The sequence below is a fragment of the Salvelinus namaycush genome, chromosome 6 (assembly GCF_016432855.1).
Source record: "Salvelinus namaycush isolate Seneca chromosome 6, SaNama_1.0, whole genome shotgun sequence".
Lineage (NCBI taxonomy): Eukaryota > Metazoa > Chordata > Actinopteri > Salmoniformes > Salmonidae > Salvelinus > Salvelinus namaycush.
This window is the reverse complement of record NC_052312.1, coordinates 31,066,835-31,089,823: the sequence shown is the minus strand read 5'-3', so window position 1 is coordinate 31,089,823 and position 22,989 is coordinate 31,066,835. Positions and strand designations below refer to the sequence as shown.

At 42.4% G+C, this 22,989-nt stretch overlaps 2 protein-coding genes across 3 annotated transcripts in view; one reads left to right on the top strand and one right to left on the bottom strand.

Moving 5' to 3' along the window:
* The window catches only part of LOC120049326 (synapsin-3-like), a 110,361-nt gene that overhangs the window by 42,808 nt on the left and 44,564 nt on the right, over positions 1-22,989 (bottom strand). The window lies entirely within an intron of this gene.
* LOC120049327 (metalloproteinase inhibitor 3-like) lies at positions 1,357-22,562 on the top strand. 2 transcript variants are annotated; one of them, XM_038995578.1, is made up of 5 exons: positions 1,357-1,587; positions 10,419-10,501; positions 11,489-11,600; positions 15,033-15,154; positions 19,861-22,562. In XM_038995578.1, exons 1-5 carry the CDS (start codon positions 1,458-1,460, stop codon positions 20,056-20,058), a joined length of 645 nt encoding a protein of 214 aa, XP_038851506.1. In that variant the 5' UTR covers positions 1,357-1,457; the 3' UTR covers positions 20,059-22,562. The 2 variants fall into 2 exon arrangements, with proteins under 2 accessions (XP_038851506.1, XP_038851505.1); XM_038995577.1 differs by lacking the exon at positions 19,861-22,562 and having other exon boundaries at positions 15,033-15,364.

The window sequence follows — 22,989 nt, the reverse complement described above, 5'->3', positions numbered from 1 at the left end:
TGGCAGCTTCATTAAATAGTACCCGCAAAACACCAGTCTCAACGTCAACAGTGAAGAGGCGACTCTGGGAGCGTTCAAAAAGGTGTTCATGAGGGGCTATAGGGTCATAGTTCATTAGCCTGGGATTACTCTGGCTTTGTTATATAAAACTCTCAACTCTCCACAGATCAGCCTCCACACACAGCAATATCTCCACTCAGGTTCCTGAACCCTTACATAAAAACAGAGGCGAGAAAAAAATGATTAAACTTAAATTTGTCTAATTCTAGAGATTGTAGCCAGCGTGAAGGATTTTACCAGCGCACACACTGGGTCACTTGAAAAACCCTTCTCTCTCTCTCTCTCTCAACTTCAGCATGAGAGGCTTTTGAAAATGAGGCTGGTTGTGAGACTAATGCCAATACGCAGAAGTGATTTGGAATGTCTTTTCAAAGGTATAAAAGGGTTCTGTGGTTCTCACAGAGGTGTATTCATAAGCATACACTGTTTTATACAACAGGTGCAAAACTGTCTAGAGGCCAAGTTTTTTTGGACTATATGAAAAGGTATGGTGTAAACAAATGGAGTTCATTACTGTCTAGAATTGAGCTTTGATCACTGACCAGAAAATGCTACAGAAGTTCACTGAACATAAATAGACATTTAGTGGTGAGCCTGGAAAAAAAAAAAAAACATGTCTTTCTAATACACCCAAAGGAGACCTAATTTGTACATGTTGCTGTTTCACTGTTAACATTAACAAAACATGGTAATAACAAAATAAAAACATAAGTGGCAAGTCTCCCATTAATTATAATAAATAAATGCTCCTTGTATGTATGAAACATTACATCAGGCTCATATGGGCATCACTATAGTCCCTGGTTCAAATCCAGGCTGTATCACATCCGACCGTGATTGGGAGTCCCATAGGGCAGCGCACAATTGGCCCAGCATTGTCTGGGTTTGGCCGGGGTAGGCCATCATTGTAAATAAGAATTTGTTCTTAACTGACTTGCCTAGTTAAATAAAGTTAAATAAAAGTTTTTCAAATATGGTTTTCCATTCAATGAGCAATTTCCAGCGTTTTTTACTCAGACTGGAATGTTTTAGGGCTGACAAAAGTGAAAAGGGGGAAAATAATATTTTGAAATAAAAAAAGACAAGCATTGTAAAGTCAATTCCAATATGTCATGCATCTGTTATTCTTGATGACATCGACGGCTCGAGTCCTGATTGGCTGTCGTGCCGCGAAATCTGGCGAGGTGGGTGGCGTTCTAGCGTCTCGCGCACTATATGTAATTTGTGACTCGCGCTCTGAGACCCAGTGACATGCAATACCCTGACCGGAGAGTACAGTTGGACATACCCACTGAAGCAGACAAGAGCTCAACTCGGGACAGACTTTGAATAACTATTCGGCGACATAACTTTTTGTTGTAAAGTAAAGACAGCGAGGGAGATTTTACGCACTAAAAATGCAGTCCCTCTGTCCCCAACTGCTCAGCTTGCTGTTCGTTTTCAGCAGCCTTCAGATTCATCAACTCACAGAGGCTTGTTCGTGTGCTCTGTCGCACCCGCAAGATGCGTACTGTAACTCTGACATAGGTAAGTCGTATGGGTTATATGTTATGCCAACTAAAATATTTTCTCTATTGAAATGTACGTTTGCAGTGGTTTTGTGATATTCTGCATACATGGACTATATTAGAATAATAAACTGTTGTTAGTATAAAGCGATGCAACTTTGTGGAACCTACAGTAATGGGTAAATCTCTGCCAAACAAAGTTATGCGTAAAATGGAACCATCACCTAAAAGCCCATTTTAAAACAGACTGTCAGAATATACCAGTTTGCAAGTATCAGATGGCTCGTAGGCTAACGGTTTACTACAACACACGCTTTCTAAATAGTAGTCTAAATAAATGCGTCATCTCTCAAATTAGTGAGTCAAGAGAGAGGAAGCTTTACTTTATTTCCCCTTGCTCTGATGAGAGGGAAGAGTTAAATGGGAACGGTATCCATGGAAACAGGTCCCACTGATCATAATGTTTTTCAGAGCTAAATGACCACTTGCTGAGCAATAAACCAGAACAGAACAGGCAGACAGTAGCCAGCCAAGGGGTTTTACTGCTGACTGAATATTGCACCCATGTGTGGAGGTTACCAATGGCAGATTTGAAGTGGAGACCAACTACTGTGCTTGGATGCTCTGTTCTGTCTGGCTTTCCATAAGATGTAAGAGCCAAGACTTGGCTAGGAATGTTAAGCAAGTGCTCTTGCAATCAACTTGTTAATTCTACAGTCCTATTGGTATAGCATTGCCCTTCAAGTGTTTGTGCTCTTCTATGAAAGCACATGTTTACTTTCCAAAAGGGGGCTGATTCATTCCATTCACGCATTTGGTATAGATATGGAGTCAGCATTGGTATAATAAAAGTCTTGGTTATTGACTTAGGTGCACTGGTATTTTCTGTGTTTATTCCAGGTATGTTTTCTTTTGGGGCTGGTCCTCGGACCCACTTGTAGCTGAGATTTCTTTGGCCTCCTGCTCTGAGGAGGGTGGCTTTGTAAAGCTTGTTGTACCACTGGGTCATGCATGCACAGGCTATGCCAGAATAACATTAACTCAGCTGTTGTTATCGAGGAATGCCAGTCCAACCTGAGCAGTGTTATTGGATAACACTTGTTAAGACCAGGTGGGTCCTGGCTCTCCGCTGTTGCTGCAGGAGACTCATTCCTGAAAAGGAGTAAGGGATTATTTGATAAGCCTGAGCAATAATAAGTGTTGTGGGGGTCTAAAGCAGGAGGGAAAAGGTAGAGTGAAAGAGAGGAGTCCACTGGGATATACGGTATTAGGAGAACGGTGTGCAGCTCTTGTATTGTGGAACGGAACTGCTGGCAGCAGGCAGTGTGTGTGTGTTTGACCATCCATCCACCCACACACACACCTTTGTCAGACACAGCCATCAAACGTCAATTAGGGTAGGATAGAGTGGTCCAATGCCCCGGAACGGAGGAGAAGTGGACATCAGAGCTGTTCCATGGGCGGAGTCTTCCTTATGGACACAACTATGTCGTCATGTTTTTTTCTGCAGTGATCCCTAGTCCAGCCAGTGAACTATGACTGAAGCCTGACAAGGTCAGAGGAGAGAAAGCGATGTTGACTTTTCAACATATGGCAACGGTTTAAAAAAATAACACCCTCACACACAAGTGGCAGGTTGACCATTCATGTCAAACACCAACATATTTATGCAAACATTTCCTCAGCATTGATGAGCATTGCCTCTTATTTAATTATAATTATTGGGGCTTATGCTAGTTAGTGACCTGGTTCCATTGTGTTGAAGATGGTAGTACAAATGTTAGTGTCACAAGCAGTCAGGTGTCACCCTGCCTTTCATGTCCCCTAAATTGGCTCATCCCATTGGCAAGGAGTGGAGCCTAGTGGGCCAGAATCTAGGGCTGGCTTTAATGGCTGCAAGTGAGCATTTGTGAGCTCCAAATTCCATTTCCAAGGTCTTGGTTCAGCCAGAAGTACGCCACGAATGCCTGTAGCGTGCACAGAACTAGGTATGCCTCTTCCCTCCCACTGCAAGGGACAGTGTCACAGAAGTCCGGATAAAACATAACACTGTAAACATGCCATAATGCCAAAGCCAGGATCACATTTCATCATGTAGATGACAACTGTAGAGCTATTTTTCCCAGTGGGACAATTGGCCATGGAAAAAGCTTGAGATAATTCTATGGGAGTAACATGCACACTTTCCCCAATTAATTTGACCTTATATCCATCTTCTGCTCATTGAGAAATAATGAAGGCTATTGCATTCAGTTAGACAGTAAATGAAGATAGTGTTGGACTTCTGTTAGGATAGGGCTTTAGTGCAGTTATCATGAACATGTAAGCTTATGATGACTATTGCATAATTATTATGCAACTGATGACATTTTCAGGCAAGATTTTACATGTAAAATTCCAATAGCTCTTGTGTTGTAAGCCAACTGGAAATGGAGTTTGGCATGAACATTATGTTTTTGGACTGAGAAGGATAACAGTTATCTCCTGGCAACACCTAGAGTTAAGATGGATATTCTGATGTGTGTCCCCTGGGCATGTCCAAACAAACATGTGCTGCAGTCTTATCCAAAAAAAGCGCAAGTCAATTTTCTGGGACAAAACGCAGTTCCAAAAGCTTCACATGGCCTTGCATTGCATCACTTCACTGGGGTTTGATGAATGTTTTAAGAAAATGTCACCTTTGATAAACCTTAGTGTCAAAATACCCCTAAAAACATACTGTATGCAGATCTATACCTACAAAATATTCCTTATGAAAGATATGAGTTATAAAATGTGCCTTTATCCTCATCCCCCCCCCATTTCATATGAACAGTACTTTCAACAAAGGCTGTTTATTTCGTCAACAACCTATTTTTCCTGACTAAAACTGATGATGAGACGAGATGCCCTGGGGGGAAAAAAACGAACTATTACAAATTACTTTTAATTTTAGTTGACAAATGTGACGAGAATTCCCTGTGACATTTAATTTGACATGAAGCAAATTTTCATCAGTTTTGTCCAATTCCAAGCATGCATGCAGAATATTTCATGCTATCCTCTCATTGGCAGAATTCACATATTTCAGTAGCGCAGTCTGATTGAGCTCTCCCACACAGCTCCAGGCAATCACTTCAGTCACTCGTCAATCTTCTGAACTGATGCGAAGCCTGGACACTTGACTTGTAACTAACTTCAACTAGAAGGCCTGATTGGTGCTGCATAGATGGTTGTCCTTCTGGAATGTTTTCCCATTTTCTCTACAAAGGAACTCTGTAGCTCTGTCAGAGTGACCATCGGGTTCTTGGTAACCTCCCTGACCAATGCCCTTCTCCCCCGATTGCTCAGTTTGGCCAGGAGGCCAGCTCTAGCAAGAGTCTTGGTGGTTCCAAACTTCTTCAATTTAAGAATGGAGGCCAACGTGTTCTTGGGAACCTTCAATGCTGCAGAAATGTTTTGGTACCCTTCCCCAGATCTGTGCATTGACACAATCCTGTCTCGGAGCTCTATGGACAATTCCATCAACCTCATTGCTTGATTTTTACTCTGACATGCACTGTCAACTGTGGGATTTTATATAGACAGGTGTGTGCCTTTCCAAATCATGTCCAATCAACTGAATTTACCACAGGTGGACTCCAATCAAGTTGTAGAAACATCTCATGGATGATCAATGGAAACAGTCTCATATCAAAAGTTCTTAATACTGGGGTATTGTGTGTAGATTGATTAAAGAAATAAAAATCCTCAATTTTAGAATAAGGCTGTAACGTAACAAAATGTTGAAAAGGTCAAGGGGTCTGAATACTTTCCGAATCCATTGTAAAGTTTGTACGTGAGAACTATTTAGATGTATACTTTCAGTTTTTCTGAACTTACTTCAGTCGCGCATAAGAGGGAAGCTTGCACTACCTGGTGCAGGCACATGCGCAGATCAAATACATCACTGGAACGCCGATTACGCTGTTTACATGTCCTTATCATTCAAAAGATTGCTCAGAAAACCAGGTGTTTTAATCGGCGTATGCCTACTTCAATTATGGCCTCATGCCGATTAAGATAAGAGCAAGGTGTTTACATGACTAATGCCATACTCAGCCTTTTACTATAATCAGTTTAAAATCAAATTAGTGTGCATGTAAACATACTCAATGTTTACTCTCATGTAGGCAATTTTTTCTCTGACATCAGAAGCTCCATTTTCCCATGCTCGCTGTTATTCATTCACCTCTGTTGCCGCTCTCGCACCGTGGTCTGCGAGTTACGGTTGCTTTTCCCCCCAATGGTAAAAACAAATGCTATTCGTTGAATATTAGGAGTACAGTAATACTTCTGGCATTTTTAAGCTCAAATTCTCCCCTTATCAAGGAAACCACTTATTTACCCCCTTGACGGTTGTGATGGGCAGAAAATCAGAGCTGTAAATTGTTTCACCTGTAGCCAAGGCTTTATTGCCTATATGGTTAATTATGTTTGGCATTGGATACAATCTACCACAATATCAATGTTGCCATCTAAGGTATACGAGGGGATAGTAGGCCTAGTTGGACAAGGCTATCTGAATGTGCAAATGATGGAAGTTAGGTAGCTTAAATATTAATTCTTTATGCACTGACTAAACTAGACTAAAATTGTCCTGAGTTTTAGTCGACTGATAACTAACGAAGGATGAAATGACAAATGTGATTAAGACTAAAAGGTATTTTAAGGACTAAAGCTAAATCTAAAATAGCCCAAGGGTTTTTGGCAGCTAACTATTATTTGAGGACTATGGTCAAACGGCTATGGTTTACACACACAGTGAATATCTAGATGTGGATTAAAACGTAAATGGTGACCTTAAGCTCCCCTCAGGTGTAATGCTGAGTGAGGAGAGGGACTAATTTCCACTGTAAGAGCCAGAGGTGAGCCAGAGGTGAGTTCAAAGGCTGCTCCCGTTGTTTCATAGGCCCTGCTCCAAAATCACTAGCAGCACCGCTCTAATAGATGTATCAGATAGACATTCGGAATTGAGGAAATGAGGGTACAACAAAGAGGAAAAAACATGTCAAATACCAACTTCAAATAACCTGAGGGTAACTTTGCAATCAACGTAAGGAGTTCAACTAGGTCAGCTGATATACGTTCTCTCAATGAACCCTTCCTTGCATTTCTAGACAAGTCAGCCATTTCCTGACAATTTTTTTCTTGCTGCATACAGACAGAGACAGAGAGATTACTTTTGGTGCACAGAAGACCTACTGGGCTGAAATTTTACTTGGTGACTGAAACAGCCCATTCACATTGGAACAGAGGGGAAGGCTGTTTCTCTAAAGCTTTTCATGCAGCAGATTAGCGTTTCGGTCGACCCTAGCTACACTTTGGCCCTGGTGTTTAATATCCCAAGGAGCTGAGCTGTCAGGAGCAGACCTTTACAATCTCGTACCATGCACCGATTCAATATAGAAGATTACTGCTGTGGGTAAGTGTGACTTGGCCTGGGATAATAACCTTGGAGAAACATGTACAGTAGTTTAGCCTGGTGTAAGCTAGTTCTCAGAGTGGTGAGGAGGGAGGTCCTCAAGTTACCCTGTCCTTTCTCTTGGGAGACCTGGCGAGGGAAGCAATGAGCTATAGTTACTATAGGTTGCAATAATGCAAAACCCAATCCTATTCTCTACTATGCTACCCATTTTTCTTCCCAACTGGCAGAGGGCATAGATGGTCCCATATTATGAGGAACATTATGTCATCTGGGATCAGCTCGGTGCGTTCAAAGCAGCTTCATTCCATAAGGCCAGCGTTCCTTCCTGTTAAAACAGGTCAAGAAGTCAAAAAGGTGCAAGATTCCCTGAATGTTTGACATGTACACCCTGTTAGACAGGCATAGAGCGTTTAAGTCATCCCTTTCCTGCAGACCGCTTAACTTCAAAAATCACCAGTGTAGTCCATGACTGCTTCTGAAATAGTACCCTGTTCCCTATATAGTGCATTACTTTTAAATCAGACCTACACATCCCATGTTGGTTAAGTTGCGTCCATCTCTTCGGTGAACTGGTGCGGACATTACTTTTCTATTCAGGTCAAGTGTAATCCCACTATGGGTGTTGTCAGCTCTGACACCTCGAAAAAGAGGAAGAGTACTTAAGAGTGGTTTCTTTTTTGAGTGGAGCACCCAGTGAGTGTGTCATACTAAGTAGCATCGTTTCCCCCCGCCCACTCAGATCATGTTCAGAATCAGTCTCGCTCTCCCTCGCTTATCACCACACACACAGTTCACAACTCTGGTTATACACAACCACATTATTTCCCCCTATTCTTCCCCTCTTCATATGACCATCTATTTCAACCTTGTCATGGTGACTTTTCCCTCATCACGCAATCTGTTTGCTGTAATCACAATTTAGCCTGAGGTGTCTCACAAGATTCACAGGCAAAATGTAAAGCAGGAGGAGGCTTAAACTGCTTGATTGAATTACATTCCCACTTGTGTTGCGATTAGCATTTGAATGCAGAGTTTAGTAATCCCATGCTTCGGGGAAGAGATACTGTGCTAAATTAATTCAATTACTTTCTGTCATACCCCAGTTACTTCTCCTTATTAAGAAAAATCCATTTACTTTCCACTGGGAATGTATGTCAAATCCACTGCAAAACATTAATATGCATGCGGCAGAAACAGCAGAATAGCACTCGCCTGTAATTGCTATTCGTGTGTTGCAGCACACACAGAGAGAACAGGTGGCACTAACTCGAGCTGCAAGAGATTTCTAGCTGCAGTGCCGATTACAGCTAAACTAACCAGTACTGATCAGGTGGATATCTTATGCAGTGCTTGGGCTTAGAATTGGATTACATAAAACACTCACAACTTGGTCATTTCTGACACTGGGGTCCAGACCTAGCCTGAATTGGCATGTTGAAAGAACTCGGTGGTCAGGAGTAAATATAGCTAGCATTCTGAGATCTCCTTAGGGCCCTTCCCTTGGAGGTCAAAGGATCGCTGTAGGGAATAACACAAATCCTCTGTCTCACCAGCAGCTGCGGCCTTTCACACATTCCACCAGGCAATGACTTCGGCACCACCCAATTAGTGGTTGCCCGCCCAGTGGCGAGTGTATCCCGCCTCAAAGAGCGTTTGGTGTTACTGTTGGACTCTTGTTCAGTGATATGACCTATGACTCCTACGTCTAATAACAGTTGAAGGCTCAACGCAAAGCTCTTTGGAATTGGACTCTTATCGTTTTGGGTGGGGAAAGCAATCTTTGCAATGGAGTTTAGGTTTTAAGGGGAAGGCAGGTTTTCGGCTACTGGCTTCTGAAAATAGTTTGAGGGATCAGTGCATTATGGGGCGGCAGAGTAGCCTAGTGGTTAGAGCGTTGGACTAGTAACCGAAAGGTTGCAAGTTCGAATCCCCGAGCTGACAAGGTACAAAAAATTACATCAGTGAAAGTACCATTCATTTGACTCTGCATAGCAGAGACTGGTTAGGTAACAATGCTTTGAGGCTCATAATATGCGAGTTGACAGATTAATAGAGCAGATGTCCTTGGGTACATTGGCTCAAAAAGGTCACCAAGAACGCAAGATCACCTGAATAGGTTTAACATAATCGTTGCCTTCTACATGGATGTGTGATTCTCTAACAGCTATCACATTGGATGGCTGATGCTCTATTAGAGCCACGTCATTCTAAACTGGCAGGTGAAAATGTGAGCTCCATTGAAGGTGTTGATGTCACCTCACCGGCATCTTCTAGGAGACTTTTCTATTCATAAATCACCAGGATTACTGCTTTTCCTTTAGACTCCCTTCGTGTCTGGGACTTAAATACATACTATGACGCTATAAGAGAGGAGATGCGTTCTTGGTGACTTACATCCCTTCTTCACTCTATCTAGATGAGTGAGACGCACTTCCCTTTTCTCCCCCCTCACATGCTCAAGAATGTGAACCTCAAAAGGAATGTAGAAAGAACATTCCGGAGAGGAAAGATAAACATCCCCACCGTTAGTTATGTCTGTGGCTGTCAGGCTGCGGGGAGCAGGTGATCTTGACTCAAGTCGACTGCGCCTGCATGTGGACTACCCTTTCACTACCCATTCTCCCCCGGGGGGCCCCAGAGCACTGATACAAGTACTCTGGGGTGGACCTGATTCACTGGCCTAAATGAGGCCTCGCTCGTAAGCCGATTTCCCCCTCACAATGGACCCACTTACTTTAAAAGGAGTGAAAGCAAACAAGGTGATTCCACAGCCAAACTGTGTCACCTAGCCGCTGTTTACATGAGGGTGAGCAGCACTGATAAGATCTTTTTCCACCCTGTGCTGAATGTAAAGAAAGGAGGTTGTTTAAACAGTGGCGACACATGGTTTTACGATACAGGGATAAGGCAGGAGGGAGGTAGTAATAAAGCTGTGGCCTCATTTTCATTGTCCTGAAGAAGAACTGCTTTGGCCTCAGTCAAATTCAAGTACAAACGCTAGACCCTAGTCTTCCACTGGACTTGTTTGCCAAGCAGAAGCAATCCATAAAAATAAATGAATAGATTATAAACTGAGCCAAACCCTGACAAAATCTTCCATGGGTCTCTCTAGGGGCTGGGTTTTTAATAAGCTTTGGAAAAGCAATGAGCAGCCTAATGCATTCTAGGGTCCTAATCGGGAGGTACTTCTAGCTAAAGCATCTGTAAGGGTGATATGTTGAACACATATTGGACTTACTACTGTATTTAGGCTTCTCACACAAACGTCAGGGACAGAGATGGGGACAAGACTTGCTCTGATGTGACCTAAATTCGGGAAATCATCCAATATGCTGCAGCTAGAGGCTTTCCAAGCTCTGTCCATTGCATAATTGACTAATTCTGTGCTTGTGTCTTGTCTACAGTGATCCGTGCCAAAGTGGTGGGCAAGAAGTTACTGAAGGATGGGCCTTTTGGTACCATGCGTTACACGGTCAAACAGATGAAGGTAAGCCATCATCGCATCATTCAGCCCGAGTTTTTCATAATCTGGCCCATACCTTGAAGAGCATAACCGCACTATGGGAAAACAGCACAAGGATATAAGAATCACTAACAAGCTCATAGGCTTTGAAACTAGGAGACCAGTTTTATCACTGTAGGCCTACTAAAATGATAGTGTATGACTAGGCTACTGCAGCAGTATCACTTAAGTTATAGTGCAATCCCTAATTCTTATAACCAAAACATGAGTTCACAGATGCCGTGAAATGGCCAAGCTTTTCCATTAAGTGCCACAAGAGTATGTTACAGAGGATTAGACATTGTTTTCATCATCACCTCTTTAACTCTTGGCCCTGTGGCAAGAAGGTTTGGCTAATCCAAGTTAAGTGTGTTTGAATATTTGTTTGGCCAAAGGAATCCAACGTAGTCGTAATGGCCTAAAGACAATCGCCTCTGAGTATATAAATCATGAAGAGTGGGCTTTGTTGCCCCTAAACTTTTTCCCAGAAATCCCCCGTTTTAGGTCCCAATGGCTCGCCTCTTTCACGGCTTGTCCTGTTATTTCCAAGAATAGCAGTGTCTAAACAGGGATTTCCTGTTGTTCCCAGACAAATAAATCACGACGGACCAAACACAACAAATCCCAGGGCAAACATTTACTTTGTCCGGCAGCGTTTGTGTTCCGCGCACCTGAACTCAATGGGTGGACCCACGGTTCAACCCCAAAGTCACGTCTTCATTATGTCCTGTAATTATGTTCATTTTCATGTTGTTAAATGATAGCATCAGTGGCCTCTCCCTCTACAACACTGAATTCTTGGAAGCAATATCTCATCATACTGCGTTTGTTTATTGTTGTGGATTCCTGACAACTTCGAGAACAACTCAATAAATCCAGTTGCGTCAGAAGCAAGAACAAGTGCCAGAGGTGTGATCTTCATTCCAGATTATAATCGTTATGACAGACTGTTTGTCATGGTCTGTTTTGCAGATGTACAAAGGATTCAACAAAATGCAGCATGTTCAGCACATCTACACCGATGCCTCTGAGAGTTTGTGTGGAGTCAAGTTCGACATCAACAAGTACCAGTATCTGATCACAGGTGAGTCACTATTCAACCATACAGTACCACTGATCTGAAAAGCAGCTATCTAATGTACTTGGCGGGCTGCACAGTTGTCATGGTGGTGCCAGAAACAATGTCTTTCCATTGAGAGCTATTAATAAGCAATAAAAACAGCCTCACGAGCTGCCTCAGAAGCACATTACCAAAAACAAATTAGCGAGGCAAGCAAGCACATCAGTGGAGTTGATGCCAGCTTGATCTCCCAGGCCTGTTTCCCCTAACTCCCTCTCGGCAGCACGTCCCACAACAATGGCAGCGTTGCTAACAGCAGCCCCAGGTTTTTTTGGTTTAAATGCAACCCCCTCCTCCCCCTCCCTGAAGACTTCTTGACTGCTCTGTGACACAAACTTTCCCACTATATATAACTTCCCGTCTGTGAGAGACGAAAGAGAGGCAGGGGGGCACTTATTTGTTGAAGCATTTCCTTCTCCTTTGGGGTGTAAACAGCAGTACTTTTCCCTCCTCTCTTATAATGAACAGTTCTAGCGTTTCCAGTGCAGGCAGGCATTTATCAAGTTCAACTTCAATTCATTAGTTGTATGTACAGGATACACCGTCCAACGAAATGCTTCCTTGCATGCTACACACACATTTGTGATGTGTTTGTAGTAGGAATGCACAGTTGAAGTCGGAAGTTTACATACTTAGGTTGGCGTCATTAAAACTCGTTTTTCAACGACTCCACAAAATTTATTGTTAACAAACTATAGTTTTGGCAAGTCAGTTAGGACATCTACTGTGTGCATGACACAAGTAATTTTTCCAACAATTGTTTACAGACAGATTATTTCACTTATAATTCCAGTGGGTCAGAAGTTTACATACACTAAGTTGACTGTGCCTTTAAACAGCTTGGAAAATACCAGAAAATGGTGTCATGGCTTTAGAAGCTTCTGATAGGCTAATTGACATAATTTGAGTCAATTGGAGGTGTACCTGTGGATGTATTTCAAGGCCTACCTTCAAACTCAGTGCCTCTTTGCTTGACATCATGGGAAAATCAAAAGAAATCAGTCAAGACCTCTGAAAAAATGTCTGGTTCATTTTTGGGAGCAATTTCCAAACGCTGAAGGTACCACGCTCATCTGTACAAACAATAGTACGCAAGTATACGCAGCCTTCATAACGAAGGATACGCGTTCTGTCTCCTAGAGATGAACAAACTTTGGTGCGAAAAGTGCAAATCAATCCCAGAACAACAGCAAAGGACCTTGAAGATGCTGGAGGAAACAAGTACAAAAGTGTCTATATCCACAGTAAAGCGAGTCCTATATCGATAACCTGAAAGGCCGCTCAGCAAGGAAGAAGCCACTGCTCCAAAACCGCTATAAAAAAGCCAGACTACGGTTTACAACTGCACATGGGGACATAGATCGTACTTTTGGAGAAATGTCCTCTGGTCTGATTAAACAGTTCTATTTTTGTTTAGCCATAATGACCACTTATGTTTGGAAGAAAAAGGGGGAGGCATGCAAGCTGAAGAACACCATCCCAACCGTGAAGCACGGGGGTGGCAGCATCATATTGTGGGGGTGCTTTGCTGCAGGAGGGACTGGTGGACTTCACAAAATAGATGGCATCATGACAAGGAAAATATTAGTTGGTTAGATTGAAGCAACATCTCAAGACATCCGTCAGGAAGTTAAAGCTTGGTCGCAAATGGGCCTTCCAAATGGACAATGACCCCAAGCATACTTCCAAAGTTGTGGCAAAATGGCTAAAGGACAACAAAGTCAAGGTATTGGAGCGGCCATCACAAAGCCCTGATCTCAATCCCATAGAAAATTTGTGGGCAGAACTGAAAAAGCGTGTGCGAGCAAGGAGGCCTACAAACCTGACTCAGTTACACCAGCTCTGTCAGGAGGAATGGGACAAAATTCACCCAACTTATTGTGGGAAGCTTGTGGAAGGTTACCCTAAACGTTTGACCCAAGTTAAACAATCTAAAGGCAATGCTACCAAATACTAATTGTGTATGTAAACTTCTGACCCACTGGGAATGGGATGAAAGAAATAAAAGCTGTAATAAATCAATCATTCTCTACTATTATTCTGACATTTCACATTCTTAAAATAAAGTGGTGATCCTAACTGACCTAAGACAGGGAATTTTTACTAGGATTAAATGTTAGGAATTGTGAAACATTTAAACTAGTTTTTTTTTGGCTAAAGTGTATGTAAACTTCCGACTTCAACTGTATGTGTATGTCAGTGTGGGTGTGAGCGCATGTGTGCTAAGGTGTTGAGTCAGTGCAAGTGGTCAGTCCAATTCAAGTGTTTGGCAGTCCGATGGCTTGTAGATAGAAACTGTCTCTGAGCCTATGACTTGCTATGAAGTCGGAGAGCAGTTGAGTGAGACCTAAGGCCGTCATACTGTTTAGCTGTGTGTTGAATGTTCCCATCACTACGTCCCAAACCTGTAAACATGCCCTACGAAGCCAATAAAACATGAGGAAGGAAATCACCGCGGCAACCCAAGTGTGTTTATTGTGGCTGGGTGATGATGACATCACAGTCATCCAGGCCAGGCAGCAGCTCTAGCTCTGGTTTGGGGAGTGAGTCTGTAATTGGGTCTTGAGTCCCTGAGCCATACTGTATCAGGACTCAATTACAGGCATGTTAAATACGTCAAGGCCTGATAGATTAGCTCCACGGGTTGAGCTTTGATCAACCCAGAGTGAGTGCACGGCCGCCTGATTAGCTTTGAAGAGGGATGCCGCACTAGCCTGGTCCCAGATCTGCTTGTGCTGTCTTGCCAACTACAATTTAGGAACAGGATAATGCCGCTCTCACCATTGTCTAACTTTGCCAGAGATGCCAATAATCCATATGGAAGTCGTTCTAAGAGTTGTGTGTTTGCCAGCTTTCAGCTTAGTGTGTGATGACAACAGGACAGTGTAGCACTAGCAATGGATACACTGTTACAAACAACCATGTTGTTTGAGTGTTAGCTGGCGGGCTACAGTGTAGGGTGAACCTGACTAACCTAAAAATAACCTAAAAATAAAAGCCTAATAGAAGCCTAACCTAAAAATAGAAGTTAGAAAACCTTTTGGAAATTCTCAATAGGGGTGTTGGTTTAATATGGGACCTTCTGTACAAGATGGTCTTACCATAGTTAAAAAGCTTTGAACCACTTGCTTGACTGGTGTATTTATACTAGGCGAGGTATGGCAATTATACAATTAGCCAAAAATAGGCTAAGGATGACATCTGACTCTTTGGACATCTGACTCTTTCCCATGGCATTGGGAATATGACAAGAATTGTTTTTCAGTCTTCAGTTTTTTGGGGGAACAAACAAACCATTGTAATGAATGGTCATGAAGTCATGAAAAGAAAAAAAATCACAAATGATGTAATGCATAACAAAAGCTGATCTGTAACCAACCCTCTCTCTCCCCTCAGGCCGCGTGTTCGACGGCAAGGTCTACACCGGGCTGTGTAATTTCAACCAGCCATGGGAGCGCCTCTCGCTGGCCCAGAAGAAGGGCATCAACCACCGCTACCAGCTGGGCTGCAACTGCAGGGTGAGTGGCAACAACTGCGCTCTCAGGGAGAATATGGATGAAGTGGCTCCCGGAGAGAATATGGATAAGATGGATATGTATAAGGAAGCTAAAGCAACCCAACAGCAACAGAGCCAAGATGGAGGAGTAGGAGCCAGAAAGAGGGGCAGGGGCAGAGGCAGAGGCAGGCAGAACACCCTGCTTACTGCAAAGCATACCATCCTGCTCTGAGCATCTCTGTTCCTCCATCTAGAAGACGTCTTACCACAGAAAATGACAAGGCACTTCATAATCTCCATATGTTATCGGATATTGGCTGTGGAATTGGGGGGAAATAATGTGTTCATTTTATGACCATAATAATTACTTTAGTGGCCTTGCATATATTGGGTCAAATAGATTTTGCTGATAAACTGCAACCAATTATGAAATCCTTGCCAAACCATTTAAAACTTTTCCCTCTATTCTTAAGTGTAGCACAATACAAGAATGACTATCAAAATATATACATTTTACATTTACATTTTAGTCATTTAGCAGACGCTCTTATCCAGAGCGACTTACAGTAGAGTGCATACATTTTATTACATTTTTTACATACTGAGACAAGGATATCCCTACCGGCCAAACCCTCCCTAACCCGGACGACGCTATGCCAAATGTGCGTCGCCCCACGGACCTCCCGGTTGCAGCCGGCTGCGACAGAGCCTGGGCGCGAACCCAGCCCAGCCTGGGCGCGAACCCAGAGACTCTGGTGGCGCAGCTAGCACTGCGATGCAGTGCCCTAGACCACTGCGCCACCCGGGAGATATATACCAAATCATTTTGATTATGATTGTAGGGACATACTTTTAAATTCCTGATAGTGGCTGAATGATATAATTTAAGGTTTTAGCTGTCAGGAATATTATGTGTCCCCTTTCCATTTTGGCATCATAACGGATAATACACATCCATGAATGTAACTGAAGAGACAGAGGGAAAGACGAGGAGAGAGAAAAGAGATTTATAATGATCTTTGTGAGTTATTCAATTTAACTACACTGGAATCACTTTCCCTGTTATTCCAAAGCCTGAATTCCGCGCTCGGTCGGACCCCCTTTATGCGAGACCTGCTCCTGTGCAGCTCCAGTCCAGGCTCATAAATATCCTACTGTACTGCATGGCTCCAGACACACCATCTGGTCTGCCCATCACCAGCTCCCGTCACCAGCAATAAGTGCATTGCCAGACAGGAGACCGGAGTAGCTACACAGTCCAAATGCTGGCTAACACCTTTCAAACTGCTCACACCCAAACTGCTTAAAGGGTTGTAATGTTAAGACACAGACGTACAGTGAGTCTTCGAGGCCAACGCAGAACAGTGGAGGTGAATGTATGATTGTGACCAAACATGGCAAGTCAGCATCAGGAATGAAAAACAAACTTGGACAGAACTCGCCATGGTAGAAGCGTTTTTCTTTTAGTTTATTGCCCATTTCAGTTCAAATGTAATCTTTAAAATCGGGAAGAAGAAAAAAAACACGTGTAGCAGCATCCTATTGCTAGAACACAACACCTCATTGTGTGCACCCCTATGAACCAGCATGCTTACTGTCTGAGAAGACAACAGACCGAGGCAGTGCAGACACAGCCATCTCTGTGGTTTTATATCAAGTGCAAGAATCTCCTAGAGTGCGAACGTCACACTTCACCGACGCTTCCGCCAAAATCATTAAAACCAGTTTGTCATCCTTTGTATTCTTCAACAAGATGATTTATAGCTAAGGAATGCAGGAAGCATGTGAAAATAATCCACTGCAGTGTATACAAAAAATTGGCGTCAGTAAATGATTAAAAAGCTAACTGTCCATAACATAGCCCCATGAACACCAGAACCAGTTAAACTTCACTGAAAACGCTTGCACCATAAAGAATGCGTTCAGCTTCACCCATATTCCTTAAGTTCTCTGCTGTTGATTCCTCTGGCTCGGTCATTACAGTACACACAGCCTTTACTGAAACACCTCTTTGGATTTCTCTAAAACAGAGTATTTTGTCAGTTTCTAATTTCTCACCTTTTAAAGACATTTGGCAGGCTATACAGTGCATTCGGAAAGTATTCAGACCCCTTGACTTTTTCCACATTTTGTTATCTTAGAGCCTTATTCTAAAATGGATGACATTGTTTTTTTCCCCCCCTCATCAAGCTACACACAATACCTGTCCTATCAAAGTTGCACAGAAATAGGTTGGGCAAGATAGTCAGGACTTGCAGAAAAATCATGGGGCAGCAACAGCAAGAACTCATCTCTCTACCTGGGCAGAGCCCTCCATAAGGCGAATAAAATTGCGGTTGACTCTTCCCATCCACTCCACCCTGAATTCCAGCTCCTTCCCTCTGGCCGCAGGTACAGACTAAGGTAAAAAAAAAAAAAAAAAATAGGGCCAAGTACTCGTATTCCGAATGCAATACTGCAACTTATTGGACTAATTGCACTTGCACTATGAAACTGCACGTACCCTGCCCATTTGTTTGTAAATATCCTATGCTATTTATTTTACATTTTTGGCGCACCTATATTTGGGGAGTTTCTCCCATTCTTCTCTGCAGATCCTCTCAAGCTCTGTCAGGTTGGATGGGGAGCGTCGCTGCACAGCTATTTTCAGGTCTCTCCAGAGATGGACAATTGGGTTCAAGTCCAGGCTCTGGCTGGGCCACTCAAGGACATTCAGAGATTTGTCCCGAAGCCACTCCTGCGTTGTCTTGGCTGTGTGCTTAGGGTCGTTGTCCTGTTGGAAGGTGAACCTTTGCCCCCCAGTCTGAGGTCCTGAGCGCTCTGGAGCAGGTTTTCATCAAGGATCTCTCTGTACCTTGCTCCGTTCATCTTTCACTCTATCCCGACTATTCTCCCAGTCCCTGCTGCTGAAAAACACAGCATGATGCTGCCACCACCATGCTTCACCGTAGGGATGGTGCCAGGTTTCCTCCAGACGTGACGCTTGGTACTCAGGCCAAAGAGTTCAATCTTGGTTTCAACACACCAGAGAATCTTGTTTCTCATGGTCTGAGAGTCCTTTAGGTGCCTTTTGGCAAACTCCAAGCAGGCTTTCATGTGCCTTTTACTGAGAAGTCGCTTCTGTCTGGCCACTCTACCATAAAGGCCTAATTGGTGGAGTGCTGCAGAGATGCTCGTCTTTCTGGAAGAATCTCCCATCTCCACAGAGGAACTCTGGACCTCCGTCAGTGACCATCAGGTTCTTGGTCACCTCCCTGACCAAGGCCCGATTTGCTCAGTTTGGCCGGCGGCCAGCTCTAGGAAGAGTCTTGGTGGTTCCAAACTTCTTTAATTTAAGAATAATGGAGGCCACTGTGTTCTTGGGGACCTTCAATGCTGCCAAACCTTTTGGATACCCTTCCCCAGATCTGTGCCTCGACACTATCCTGTCCCGCTCTACAGACAATTCCTTCGACCTCATGGCTTGGTTTTTGCTCTGACATGCCTTTCCAAATCATGTCCAATCAATAGAATTTAACACCGGTGGCCTCCAATCAAGTTGTAGAAACTTCTCAAGGATGATCAATGGAAACAGGATGCACCTGAGCTCAATTTTGAGTCGCATACTGTAGCAAAGGGTCTGAATACTTATGTAAATAAGCTATTTGTTTCATTTTTTTGTATAAATTTGCAAACATTTCTAAAAAAGGTTTTCGCTTTGTCATTATGGGGTATTGTGGGTAGATTGAGATTTTTTTTAATCAATTTTAGAATAAGGCTGTAATGTAACAAAATGTGGAAAAAGTCAATGGGTCTGAATACTTTCCGAACGCACTGTATGTGAGAAGGAAATGAGAAGTTTAAAGGATGTTAACGGAATTGCAGTGCAATACAGATTTCTATCCCTTTGGTTTTCTCCTCCATTCCCTTTGGGAAACCACAAACTAAGTAGTGGACTTTCATTTCAGAGGCTAGCAATTAGATGAATCTTTGAACTCCACTGGCTTATCTACAGGAAAGTACATTTGAATTGAAACCATCCATACATTTTCATTCATCCTGTAGAGCAGGGGTGGGAAATTCCAGTCCCCGAGGGCCTGATTGGTGTCACACTTTTTCTCCATCCCTAGCAAACACAGCTGAATAATCAAATTGCATTCTAAACTGAAGATCATGATTAGGTGATTATTGGATTCAGGTGTGTTAGCTGGGGCAAGACTGACACCAATCAGGCCCTTGGACAGGAATTGCCCACCCATGCTGTTGAGCAAGGAGTATAAAATGCATTAGTTTCTAAATTGTAATATAATGAATTACAAAAAGAACTTGACTCACTCACCCTTTGCTGATTCGACCCAATTACCTGGAGGGATTTATACTTAAATATTTTTTTCTCCTAATCAATATCTTATTCTCCACAAATTAAGTATTGTGTCCAAGATTATGCATTGCTTCACCTTTTCCTGAAATGCTAATTCTGTCTTGGCCTTGTTCATTTACTGCTGAATGTAGACTCACTGTGCTTTGAATTGGTCAATATTTTAAAACAATTCACAGAAAATGAAACATATCCTAAAATCTGTCACATATCCTAAATCAGAATTTTTGTTAATCAAAAAGGATACAATTGAACTTTTTTCAAGTCGAACTGTAAAACACAGTGAGCCTTCACCAGTATGCTGTAGCATTACTCGATAAAATGTTCCTGCTTTACGGCTACATCTGTAGTTTCGCTTCTTCCCTCTGTAGATTAAGCCCTGCCACTACCTGCCCTGCTTTGTGACCTCAAAGAACGAGTGCCTGTGGACGGACATGCTGTCCCACTTCGGCTACCCCGGCTACCAGTCCCGGCACTATGCCTGTATCCAGCAGAAAGAGGGCTACTGCAGCTGGTACCGGGGGATGGCCGGCCGTGACAAAACCACCATCAACTCCACCGACCCCTGAGTGTAAACCACAACCAAGCCCCAAACCATAGCAACTTTCTTGAGTTTCTTCTCATCCTCACTCTTCTACACCTTTCCCAAACTCCACAACTCCGCCACGCCCCTCGTCAACCAGAGTATTACAGAACTCTTAAAACGCGACCACTCCCACGCCCTCTGACGAAATATACAAGAACTAAAATAAATCAGTGCCTGGCTGTCTCATAGAAGTAGCACTTCTGATGTAAACAATACCTTTTTTGTTTCATGCTGTACATTTCAGTTTCTCCCACCTTCCTTTTCCTACATTTCCCTAGCTATCAATGAGCAGAAATTAGACTTTCTTCAGAATGCAATAACAATGGCCCTCTAAAAAGCAATACCTTTTTCAAACCATCGTAAGGCTTATATTGGTGGGATGTCATTTCAGCACTGCAGTTTCAAGCAATGCATAATGGTTGAAAATGATCCTAATATTAAAGTATGGCGTGCAAACAGTATCAACAAAGCTCCTGCAACAATGTTATTCTCAACACAAGTTATGCACAGTAACCAGACACATTGTCACCAGTACAAGGGCAATGCCAACACGAGGTATGACCTCAGAAAAGCAATCTCTTCCTCCAGTCACACAAAGGTATTTAACAATGATTTTGAAATCACATGAAAGTGTATATGTATATGTTCACAGTTTATACTGTCAACATGTCTATTTATATGAATGATGTAATCTTTACCACCCTGACTGCTTGCACTGTAAAGTTTATTCTTGGTTGTATTAAATTTAGTCATTTAGCAGATCACACTATATGAATGCGTTGCTAATATCGGACGATGAATTGAGTATAGCTATATTTTCTTCTCTGTAACCACAACTAAGAATGACCCTAACAGCTCAAGCACAGGGAATTCTTAAATCTTTCACAGAGACATGAATGCAAGTTATTTAATTTTTTTGCTCTATATGATAAGCTACAAAACAATGAACAGTTGACTCGACCGAAACCTCTGTAGTAGAATTATTTATCGGTGTTTGTCGAATCAGACAGTATCCATGCAAAACCTACAAACATCCTACTACAATAGCAAATATAGATATCTATCTTTGTATCTGGCCAAAACTGTATTACCATCACTACCCTGTTTGGCTATCATGAAGGACCAGAATCCCAAATTGTGTTTGTAAAGCATTGACTTAATGTTAGTTCTGTGTTAGATCCGCCTTCAGCAGATTTTGAATGATGGTACTTTTGTCCAATCACAGTTCTCCTTCTGGTTCTCACGAGGTAAGGAACTTTTTTCACTGCATCAGAGTTTAAAGCAGAGGTTTCAGACAAAGTGTTTTCAAAAATGTATACTGCATTTTTGTAAGTATTTTAACTATTTCAGATGAAACTGATGAAAATAACACTATTGTCACTAAACTCTTCTACTTTGAGTTTTCCAGTTCAGTATCTTCAGTCCATTCCGTCAGAAACAGAGATGCCTCAGCAGGAGTGAGAAGTCTTTGCCCAGTCTCTCAGCTCTGCCCACTTTTCCATTATGTTCAGAAAAGGCCATGCCAAGTTGGTGTTGAATAGAGTAACAGCCCTGACATGCCAGGTTTAGAAGGAAATCCACTAAACTATAGTTAGATTACATGAATAATAAATTGATTATAATGTGAGGAACTCAAATTAAATCTAAATCTTGCCTCCTCCATAAGGCACTTCTTACATGAAATGCAATTATTTCAGGCACTATATTTACAGAAAAAAAGAAACATGTCAGCGTTCTTTATATCATTCAACAATGTAGAACAGAAAATTATAAAAACAATGCCGAATTCGACATTTGCGACCATTTCAAAAGGAGAGGAGGTACACCAGTCTCATCAGGTTTCCCCACTGCTGACCTTCTGTTGACACCTCCTCCAGGCCTTGGCTGAGGTTGAAACACAATCCAGAGGCAGTATCCTCAGTAGTCTGATAGTGGTCCTATGCCACAGCGATATCACGAAAGCCTGAACGTTCCACATCAGCAGCACTGTTTTTGTTCACCTCAGACAGTTAAAAGTAGAGCTGGTTTAGCATTGAGAGAATGATGGGCTCAATGGATGTAGCCCGATAGTATGTAGTCTTAATGTATCTCCATCCACTCCATCCTTTAGTAAGAATACTGGGAAGGTTCCTCTGTATGTTCAGCCTTCATTGACACACTTCTCTGGTTGTCAGTCTTGAGTTGTTTCCCTCTACCAAATCTCCCTCAACTGGTTTTGCAAGGTTCACTCTTTGGCCTTGGCATATCTGTATTTTTTTGTGGTTCATGTTTGTGTAAATATACTGTCTGCTTAACACAGAAACACTTGGTCAAGTCGATCCAGAGCGCATTAAAAAGGAAGCTGGCAAAAGGCTGTGTACCATGTGTGTGTATACACTGATTCCTAAAAATGGGGGTGAGCGACCGTTTCCTTGTAGGGGTTGCAGAAATGTTTGACTTAATTTCTGTGTTTTATATTTTTATAATAAAGATTTAATGAAAAATGGACTATATGAGTTTGCATTGATTTCTTGAAGTGAAAGTAGCGCACCAGGTCATGATTCAAGCTCAGTATTTTATCACGGTCACAAGGCAAATTTGGACCTGACCTTTATAGCAATATCTTTGTGATATCATAAAACAATCTGTCTCATCAGGAGCTGCACTACATAATGGAATTACACAGAATTGTTCCAACTTGCACATTCAACTTTGCATCAGTTAGATTACACCAGTAAATAGGTAACACACATTAAATACTGCTTTATAAATACCATAATAATTGTTGATAACGTGGTAGCAAGCACCAACAAGGCTCTCACTAAGACACTAATCAATCCCACCTGTTTGGCATTGGCCTAGAAAATATGTTAATAAAAAAATGCCCAGCTGCCACACTTGATAGTTTGGAGCAACCTTAAGCCTACTTAACTGC